Source organism: Barbus barbus (assembly GCF_936440315.1).
Source record: "Barbus barbus genome assembly, chromosome: 31".
NCBI classification, from domain to species: domain Eukaryota; kingdom Metazoa; phylum Chordata; class Actinopteri; order Cypriniformes; family Cyprinidae; genus Barbus; species Barbus barbus.
The window spans coordinates 28105949-28116548 of record NC_136759.1 but is presented as its reverse complement, the minus strand read 5'-3'; the positions used below and the strand labels follow the sequence as shown (position 1 = coordinate 28116548).

At 41.0% G+C, this 10600-nt stretch overlaps 1 protein-coding gene across 1 annotated transcript; it reads right to left on the bottom strand.

The window, feature by feature from the left end:
• Positions 1-903: 903 nt before the first annotated feature.
• LOC306851074 (P2Y purinoceptor 12-like) lies at positions 904-6281 on the bottom strand. Its single transcript, XM_079387135.1, has 4 exons — positions 6214-6281; positions 5989-6088; positions 4902-5611; positions 904-1403 (listed from the first exon to the last, which is right to left on the bottom strand). The coding sequence occupies exons 3-4, from the start codon at positions 5601-5603 to the stop codon at positions 1071-1073; spliced, it is 1035 nt and encodes a 344-aa protein (XP_079243261.1). The 5' UTR covers positions 5604-5611; positions 5989-6088; positions 6214-6281; the 3' UTR covers positions 904-1070.
• Positions 6282-10600: the final 4319 nt, after the last annotated feature.

Below are 10600 nucleotides of genomic sequence, written 5' to 3'. Positions count from 1 at the left end.
ACACACACACACACACACACACACACTCACTCACTCTCTCAACCTTCTGTCAATACAATACATCAAACAAAAACTCAAAACATGCAGCATTCGTGCGTGTTTGAATAGACATGTGTTTTTTTTTAAGGTAATGTCAGCAAACATCATTCACCCTAACCAGAATCTGGCCCCTGAAGGATTTGGTGCTAGTTTTGTTTGCATACATCTCCATGACTCACATGTTGTGTGCAGTAATTCTATGCCAGCGCTGTGAACCGCCTGATCTTTCTATTTTTAGCTCTGTTGATAAATAGAGTGATCACAGATAGGCATTATTGAGCTGGACAGACTCTGGTTTATACTTACACCGATTCTAACAGCAGAAAATGGCTTCAGCAATCACACTGTGTACTTTCTAGCACCTTCAGCACATGTGTGCTCACTGTGTTCAGGGCCATCTAGTGACTCTAGACTGTAATTATAAGTGTTAAAGAAGTGCTCCAGCTTCTTAGTGATCAGCTGAAAATTATGTTTTGAATTGAAAACCTCATTCTGAAGACCCCTGTTTGCTTTCCCCCTTTTTATGTTGGTCACAATACGTCAATTTTGACGTCAAGTTTAAGTTTTTTTAAATAATAGAATGCATTGTGTACAATATAATGCATTGTTAAAATTCAAGGTTTCCCCCAACTTTTACCAGCGTTAATTTAATAAACTCTGTTCACAGGAAGAGGAGACTGTAAGGGCAAGATTACTGGAAAGGAAATTAAAACTGCTGTGGTTTCTGATAATGAAGCAGACTTAAGGACAGGAAAAATAGCCCTGTCAATGTTGGTCTAACACTGATGTATTTCATGAACTGATGCACAAGGCTTTTTCATGTTTTACTTTTTATCAGTTCAATTGCAAGTCAAAGAGTAATGTGTGGTACTGGTAAGATCATTTTATTTCATTTCATCTTTTCAGGTTCTCCCATAAACGGCAAATATATACAATTCCAGATGCTTACAACAATTACAGTTATTTTATTATTATAAAAAAATATATATATATTACTAAATGAATTTTTGGAAAGTATGAGGAGAAAGCTGTTAATGAACAGCTAAATCCTGGTTGCTGTTGCAGTGGGCTCTGTTTGGCATCTCTATTTTGGTGGAGGTCTCTGTCAGAGAGGCGTGTGGCAGCGGATGCCGGCTCAGCGTGGCAGTGAGCTTCTTGCGGAAGCCTCGACACAGGAACACATAGATGAGCGGGTCCAGGCACACGTTAGTAGATGATATCCAGAGCGTGATCTCTTTGGCATAGTACAGCTGGTTTTGGGCCCAGCACTGGGAAGTGTTGCGGGTCTGACTGAGGGTGTAAGGGACTCGGGCCAGGTGGAAGGGTGCAAAGCAAACGAAGAAAACACCCACTACCACAAACACCTGTGGAGAGGAAGGTTTAGCATTGGTTAACACACTGTACACCAGAAACCAGAGCTAGTCAAATCAAGAATATAATGCAGTTCAACTACAGTGAAGCCGTTTACAGACCGTCTGAAACAGTTTGTGACTTGTGCCCTGGAGCACAAAACCAGTCATAAGAAGCACATTAAAGCAATAGCCAACAATACATTGTATGGGTCAAAATTATAGATTTTTCTTTTATGCCAAAAATCATTAGGATATTAAGATCATGTTCCATGAAGATATTTAGTAAATTTCCTACAGTAAATATATCAAAACTTCATTTTTGATTAGTATTATGCATTGCTAAGAACTTCATTTGGACAACTTTAAAGGAGATTTTCTCAATATTTAGATTTTTTTGCTGCTGATATGCACCTACATGAACCGAATGCTTGTATAAAGGGGCCGAATGGAAACTTTTATGGTATCTCATTTTGTGTAAAAAGGTGAGATGATTAAAGGGGTCATGAAATGCATTATATATATATATATATATATATATCCACACACACACACGCACATATATATATATATACATATATAGCTATAGATTTTCTGCTATCTATACTACTTATTGCACATAGTGGCAATTATCTTCACCTCAGTATTGCAGTACATTGTAAAACAGAACTATATAATAATAAGGTATTGAGTGTAAATTATAGTTTTAATTCAAATTTAAACTATAATTGTAGGGAGGATATAAATATTTAATAATATATCCTCCCTACACCTACCCTAACCCTACCCGATACTTTATTTTCAACTTTTTGATTATTTCCTTCATTTTTATTGAATATAAATGTCTTTCTGATGCTATATGAGATTTGAAAAGGAAGAAAAAAAGTTCGGCAAAAGGCAGGCTCAAACTCTCTCCACTTTACCACCAATGCCACTGAAACTGATGCTCAGTTAGAGTCTGTTTTTAGTGTTGACTAACACAATCACACCCTAGTGGGCGGAGTTAGTGTAAATAGCCTTTGCCAACAAGGTGGGCTATTTGCACTTATCTGTATATCCGTATATGGATATATATATATAGCCTCTGATTTGCACACTCTGCTGGAAGGCATGTGTCTGCTCTCAGACTTTAGTGTAAATTAAACTCCAGTGAATATAAAAAGAACAATCTTTGATCGCTTTACATATGTATATAAAATGATCACAGTATGGTTTTCAGTCTAACTTCTGGTTTTCACTTCTGCTAACAGGAACAGCGTGAAGTTGATCGTTTAGTCAATGGGTTGATTGATTGGGTAATGCAGTAATAGAGGTAAACCCAGGGCTGCCATATATTGAGTTCAACTTAAAAGTTGAAGACAAAAACAATGCAATTTTGAGTGGTTTGTGAATTCTGAACAACTCGGATAATCACAATGGCTAATCTTGTGATCAAGAAATCAAGAGAAGTGTCTGTGACTGGCTACCTTACTTGACACTATAAAAAGAAACTTTGGTGCTCTCCAGAGCACAAACACAAGTAAGCAGTCAAGTGTTTTGCAAATATGCTATTATTACAGTTCCAATTGAGGGTTCTCTTGCTTTCGTATATAACTAAAATTATAATAAAATACCTAACTACATAATGTCTGATTGCTTTACATGCCAGCCTCTTCCTGTCTAAATAGACACTTCTTGGCTAATGACATGCATAAGACTGATTCTGCACAGCTGGAACATATATGTTTGAATTCGTAGTTTTCGAAAACAGTAGGCAAAAATCACACAGATGACCTACTATTTGCCAATTGCTTAAGTGTGCATTCAGTGGACACTTTACCATCCCAGGAGACCACAGGAGATCATTTGTGAATGCCGACGCAACTGATGCTGATAGGTCACATCATGGCAGTGACAAATGAGAGTCATCATGGCAGGTAAATAGCTGCATTACCATAATTCCAAGATGACAACATTCTACTCAGGGTGGTGATGGCGCAGTGGATAAGACACATGCCTTTGGTGTGAGAGACCCGGGTTCGAATCCACTGTGAGACACCAATGTGTCCCTGAGCAAGACACTTAACCCCTAGTTGCTCCAGAGGCGTGCGACCTCTGACATATATAACAATTGTAAGTCGCTTTGGATAAAAGCGTTAGCTAAATGAATAAATGTACTCGGAGCTAAATTATGTGTTTATATGGCAACGCTATCAATGTCAAAGTGGGCCCAAGTCATCTCTGAGTAGTACAAGAAACCACCAATGAATATTGGCAAGTGGAATGTGCATGGCACACCACTCCCTGCACATACGGTTATATAAGATGGAAGTGTGCATCCAGTCATTCAGATTTGTTCTAAGGTGCTGAGAATGCATCCTGGCCATCCAGAGGTAGTTCAAGGTTTTGGCAGGAGGGATGTCTTAGCATCTCTGAGCAACAAATAGCGCCATTTCATTACTGAACGATTCAGGGTATTTGAATGATTAGGGTGAGTCAATGATTCAATAACCCATTCATAAAGACAGGCACTTGCTTCATTCTTGAATGAATCCTTGTCTGAATGAATTGTTTGAATGACTCAATGACTCACTTGCTGCCACCTACTGGCGGTTCACTTTCACGTTTAAAAGTAGCTAATCATTGCATTTTTTCCAACATTTCATATTTGTATATTTAAAAACTGATTTAAAACACTAAGCTCATAACATTATTTGTGCAATGTAATTTTCAGGTGTAAATGCATTCATGCTACATTTCAGCTTTAAGCTGTCTGTGCAAATGCATCTGAATGACACTTCAGCTACTGCTGTTTCTTCTGCTGAGGATAGATCGGTTTTGCTGATACTGATTTAATTTGATTGGTAACAGCCCTACCGTGTCTTATTATATTAAGTGAAATTATAAACAAAATGTAAGAATTTGATATGAAAGATAACATACATTTAACAAGGTCAGGAATAAACATCATTTATATAGACAGAAAAAAATAAAAATCAGTTTAAGTACATTTCAATATGCATTAACTTTAATCATATTATACGTAATTTCCCATCAACAAAACTGTGGCCAGTGAAAATGCTGATTGGCTAGTCATTTTGGAAAACCACTAGCCACAGTGGCTGTCAAGCCCAGGCCTGCATATATATTTTTTTTTTGGTTGCAAAGTAAGTTTCAAACCAAATGAAGAATCTACTACTGTGATTTAGGATGCAGCTTATATTTCCATTAATCTACATAATTTCCCTGAATTAGAGTTTTTCCCCCAGTTCCTGGAGGCACACATTTCTGAACTTAAAGTTTTAGTTTGAACTCAACTCCAAGACCTGAAATGAATGCGTTAGATAAGGGAGACATCCAAAATGTGTAGTGTTGGTGTGCCTCCAGGAACATTTTTGGGAAACACTGCCCTGAATAACCAAATGTCTTACTTTATCTGCAGTAACACCGAGTCACCGTTACCTGGATCTTTACAAAACATCAGTGTTTGCACTCTCAGTGGTGCATAGATAGGGAACAGAAAGTGCACTATACCTTAGATGTGGTCTGCTTGCTGGCTGTGTCACTGCTGCTTTGTGATGCACGGTACGATTCAAACACTTTCCTGCTGATGAAGGTGTAGCAGACAACCATAAGTGCTAATGTGCCCCAGAAAACAACCTGGCAGAAGTAGTTAAAGCCTTCATGCCACAGGAGTCCCATCTTCCCCTTCATCTTGGTGCATCGCAGCCTACCACCCGAGGAAATCTGTGGCATGCGGTTACTCAGGATAACGTTCGGCAGAGCCAGCGACAACATGACCACCCAGACAACAGCGCACAGTATCTGACCCACTCTGACCCTCTGAAGAGCACATTTCCCAAACGGATGCACGATCTTTAAGTACCGGTCCAAGCTGATGAGTCCAAGGAGGAGGATACTGATGTACATAGTGGTATAGAAGAGCACAGCTGAGTACCGGCAATGAAAAGCCCGGAGCGGCCAGGAACCCAAGCCTGCATCGGTCAGCACCTTCACAGGCACGGTAAGGGTCATCAATAGATCGGCCACGACTACATTTTTCAGGTACACGACAAAGGTTGACCTGCTTCGCATTTGGAAGAAAATCCATGCGGCCAGACTGTTCAACACAATAGCCACCAGAAAGAGAGCCGCGTACAGGCAAGGGAAGAGTACAGACGTTACTCTAGTGTCCCGCTCGCACTTGAGTGAAGCATTCACCTGACTCGAGTTCATCTTTATGCCTGGAGGAAGAATGTCAATACAACTGAATGCAGCATTTGAAAATACTTTAACAGTTTATCCACATACAGCTACAAACAGCACAACTACATTGATATAATGAAAAATATATATATTGTTCAATGAGAAAATTCATGAGTTATGATGAACACACCAATGCACTTTACAAATCTCCTGTTCTTTTTAATTCTATTGAAAAACCATTGCTAAAGCAAATGGAAGAAACCAGAAATAACAAAGCCAAAGTATGCTTATAATGACGATCAATTTTGACCCATTGCAATTCATTTGGAGATAAGGTGGAAACAAAAACAGATTTACACACACATATATACATATATTGCAATTACAATGTATGCATGCGAGAACAAACACTCACCAGGAAAAGCGTTTTAGAGACTCGTGAGAACAGCTCAAAGAGGAATTAATAAATGGCTTAACACTTTCCGGCAGCTGTATCCACAGTGCAGTATGCGCTTCTGTGTAACCACACACACAGAGAGAGAGAAAGAGAGAGAGAGAGATGGGGGGGGGGGTGCTTTGTGACTTACTGTGGACATATCTTATACTTCTATTGACTTTATATAAAGATAATTATAATTACCACAGACTAAACCCCCTCTTAACTCTAATCCACATGCCCCCCTTCAATTGAGGACGTTCCTGGTCCCCTAAGAGAGGTTTCTGCCAGATTTAGCTCAGTGCTGGGGACAATTCCCTAAATGTTTGCTAAGAAACACACAAACACATGCTCAGTTTTGCACATGCACATACACATTCACACACATACACACACTGCTTTGTTGATGCCTAGAAGCATTTTCTCATCAGGCCAGCAAATCTCATCACATGGTGTGGTGAACCTTTTTTCATTTAATCCTTTATATATTTTTTAACCATTTTTATTTATACACAAAATTGGTAACATTGTATAGATAACTGGCCTCTTTGCACTAGTTTTTAGCATTGCCTGTTCTAACCTGAGTTGTTGCAGTTATCTTGTAGCTCACCTGCAATCAACTGGTTGACTGGTACAGTACCTGAAGGGAACCATTCTACATGCAGGACACATGCTCATTCTCTCTCTCTGGTCCAGCCAGCACCACAGTAGCAGTGCTTACCACTACCACTTACCACTACCATTACCCTTTTTCTTTTTATAAGTCAATAAATCTTATTTGTTTTTTTGTTCTTTAAGTTGCTTCCCTAGAGCCAGGTTCATCACAGATACATTGGCCCTCTAGTTCCAGGGAGGTGAAGGCAAAGGAAGAGCTTTCAGCATCCGGATGCACCCCCTGTGTTTTTTTTTTTTTGGTTTGGTTTGTGGGATTTAAATGAAGCCCAACTCTGCGAGTCTTTGCCTCTTCGTGCACTCTCACCTAACTGTGCAACTTCATTATTAACAACTGCAGTTTTTCCAAAATTACCACACTTGCACTGTAATACTGCAAACCCAACCAAGTTTTGCATTTCCTAAACACTATCTGTTTCCTAAAACTGCATTGTGAAAAAGGCTCAGCAGAAGTTGCACTTCCTTTGACAGCAGCTGATGCAGCTGTTCTCAGCCGCCACTGAGTCTGTCACATGCAACTTTCTAATGGCTTGGCTTGTCCACCAAATTGTACAAAAGTAGAAAGTAAAGGACAGTCGGAATCACTGGGATGATCATTGGAGTACCATTGTCCTCCATGCTTATACAGCTCAACGGCAGTGAAAACACTGTGTAAGATCTGAAATCTCCCCATGAAACCAAACTTCAGGAACTTACACAAAACAGATGCCTTGCAACAAAGCAATAAGCTTTCTAATCTGAAGAGAAGATTCTTAAGCCCCCTTCCTTCCCTCCTGGGCGTATGGCCCGGGTCACTGAAAGCTGTTACTATACTTACATAATGCATTTATTATATTTTAAGAATTCATGGTCTTAAGTTTAGGGCTGGGTTTCATGTTTGGTATTGTTCTAAAAGTCTCTGTGAGATTGGTAAAACGGTCTCAGTTTCAAAGCAGTCACTTATGTTGTGACAAAGATTGAAAACTTTTGAATAATTCTGTTCTGCTGCTGAGGGGTGTGTCCTCCTCAGGGTCTGTGAGAATGTTTTCCTATCTCTGGTCAGATGTGACTCCTGGGTCACAAGAACCTAACTAACGAAAAGGTATTTTGTGTTTTTACAACTGTTTTGATGATTTCTTTGTTCTGGTCTGGCTATACAAGTGAAATGGCAAAACACTATCTGGGGATTCTGTAACCAGAAAACACCCACACAGAGTCTCTGGAGTTTTGCACTAGATCTCTCACTGCTGTGTGTGTCTCTCTGCTGTCAGTTATGATAAGTGATAAGTGAAGTGACATACTGCTAAGTATGGTGACCCATACTCGGAATTCGTGCTCTGCATTTAACCCATCCAACATGCACACACACAGCAGTGAACACACACACACACACACACACTGTGAACACACCCCCGGAGCAGTGCATCTCTCAAATGCATCTCTCACTCGAAGATTCATCTTTGAGCAATTGATGTTATGTATTTTTCTGAACTGGAAATGCATTTAATTGTGAGTTGGATTCTCATTGTTTAATTATGTAATTGACATGATACATTTTTATACCTGACAGATAAAATGTTATACTTGATTTATTCTGAGCTCTTCTGAAATCATTATGTCTATGACCAACTTAGCAAGTTGTATTGAAGTGACCTAATTAACTACACTTTTTGTTCTGAGCAAGCAGTGTGCTGTCGGCTGAAAGGTATGGGTTAATTTTAGTGTCAGGTGTGTTACCCTTTGCCTGTTTTTCAAAGATGGTTTCAGTGAGTTTGAATTTGAATGTAGTTTGATCAAACTCAAACAATTTTTCGGATTCAAAAAGGTTTGGTTTTCAGCAGTGTTCAAAGCTAATGTGCTTCACCGCAGATTTTATTCTGGGTAAGGTATCATAAACCACAACTGGACCAATCAGCTATGAGCAAAGTGACATATACCTGACACAATAAAACAACTTAAAGCAGTTCACAGTGAAGGAGTTTTAGAGACAAAACGTTTTGTTTGTTTTTTTTAGCTACTTTTTACTTTACACTTGTCACACTTTAGGTGCACATTTTGCAGAGTTAATCATGAACACTTTGTCTTTGTGTGTGACCATGTGCACCGTCTATGTACAAGGATTGGAGAGGCAATTAGTCAAGTCAAGTCAAGTCAAGTCTGCTGTATTGTCAATTCTTCCACATGTACGGCGCATACATACAGATAATTGAAATTGCGTTACTCTCAGACCCTTGGTGCATACAGTTAACATTAAACACGTTCAAATACAGATAATACAGTTTAAACATATGTACACACAACTATACAGCTATACAAATGAGGACATTGTAGAAAAATAAAGAAATAGATAAAGTGGCATAAGGCGCATGGCAGAATAGATAGAGCGCAAACCAGTTAAATAGAAACAAAACTGTGCAGATATATTTGTAGTGCAAAAAAAGCTTATCAATCTGAGGACATTGTAGAAAAAAAAAGAGATAAAGTGGCATAAGGCACATGGCAGAACAGATAGAGTGCAGACCAGTTAAATAAAACAAAACTGTGCAGATATATGTGTAGTGCAAGAAGAGCTTGTCAGTAGGGAGAACAGTCCTTCTATCAGACTATTCGAAGAGGTAGTTTGCAGTCAATGCTGCACAAGTGACAGGTGCTGGTCATAGTTTTTAAGTTGGTGGGGGGGGGGGGCCTGGGGGTGTGGGGAGCTGGGGGGGGGGGGGGCTCATAGTGTCAGAGTTCAGTGTTGCATGGGGCAAAAGAGGGGAGGGGGGGCAAGGACGGGAGGGAGTTCAGCTTCCTGACAGCCTGATGTATGAAGCTGTCCTTCAGTCTGCTGGTCCTCGCCTGGATGGCAGCAGACTGAAGAAGCTGTGTGTCGGGTGGGTGGGATCACCTGCAATGTGGAGGGCTTTGCGGGTGAGACGGGTGCTATAAATGTCCTGGAGGGAGGAGAGAGAGACACCAACGATCTTCTCAGCTGCTCTCACTATGCGCTGAAGTGACTTGCGGCAGGATGCGTTGCAAGCGCCATACCACACAGTGATGCAGCTGGTTAGGATGCTCTCGATGGTGCCTCTGTAGAAGGTGCACATGATGGGGGCCGGGGCTCTGGCTCTTCTCAGTTTGCGGAAAAAGTAGAGACGCTGCTGTGCTTTCTTGGCCAGTGCTACAGTGTTTTTAGTCCAGGAGAGGTCCTCTGTGATGTGCACACCCAGGAACTTGGTGCTGCTCACTCTCTCCACAGTCGCACCGTTGATGGTCAGAGGGGCATGCTGAGTGTGTACTCTCCTGAAGTCAACAACAATCTCCTTCGTCTTCTCCACATTCAGAGAGAGATTGTTGTCACTGCACCACCCGGCCAGGCGGCTCACCTCGCTGCTGTAGTTTGTCTCATCTCTGTTGCTAATGAGACCCACCACAGTTGTGTCATCCGCAAACTTAATGAACAGGTTGGAGTTGTGTGACGGTGTGCAGTCGTGGGTCAGCAGAGTGAAGAGGAGGGGGCTCAGCACACATCCTTGGGGGGCCCCAGTGTTCAGTGTGATGGTGCTGGATGTGTTACTGCCAACCCGTACTGCCTGAGGTCTCCCGGTCAGGAAGACCAACAGCCAGTTGCACAGAGAGGTGTTGAGCCCCAGCTGGACCAGTTTGTGAGTGAGCTGTTGAGGGATGATTGTGTTGAATGCTGAACTGAAGTCTATGAACAGGATCCTGACATATGAGTCTTTTTTGTCCAGATGTGTGAGGGCTGGGTGGAGGGCAGTGGCGATGGCATCATCGGTTGAGCGGTTGGACCTATATGCAAACTGGAAGGGATCCAGAGAGGGGGGGGGGCAGACTTGATGTGGTGCATGACTAGCCGTTCAAAGCACTTCATGAGAATAGGAGTGAGTGCTATTGGATGGTAGTCATTGAAACAGGATGGAGATGACTTTTTCGAGAC

Excerpts from the sequence above, each read along its gene's own strand:
- LOC306851074 (XM_079387135.1), bottom strand. The coding sequence starts at position 5,603 with ATGAACTCGAGTCAGGTGAATGCTTCACTCAAGTGCGAGCGGGACACT. Across the intron at positions 1,404-4,901 it reads GCAAGCAGACCACATCTAAG|GTGTTTGTGGTAGTGGGTGT; the intron begins GTATAGTGCACT and ends TCCTCTCCACAG.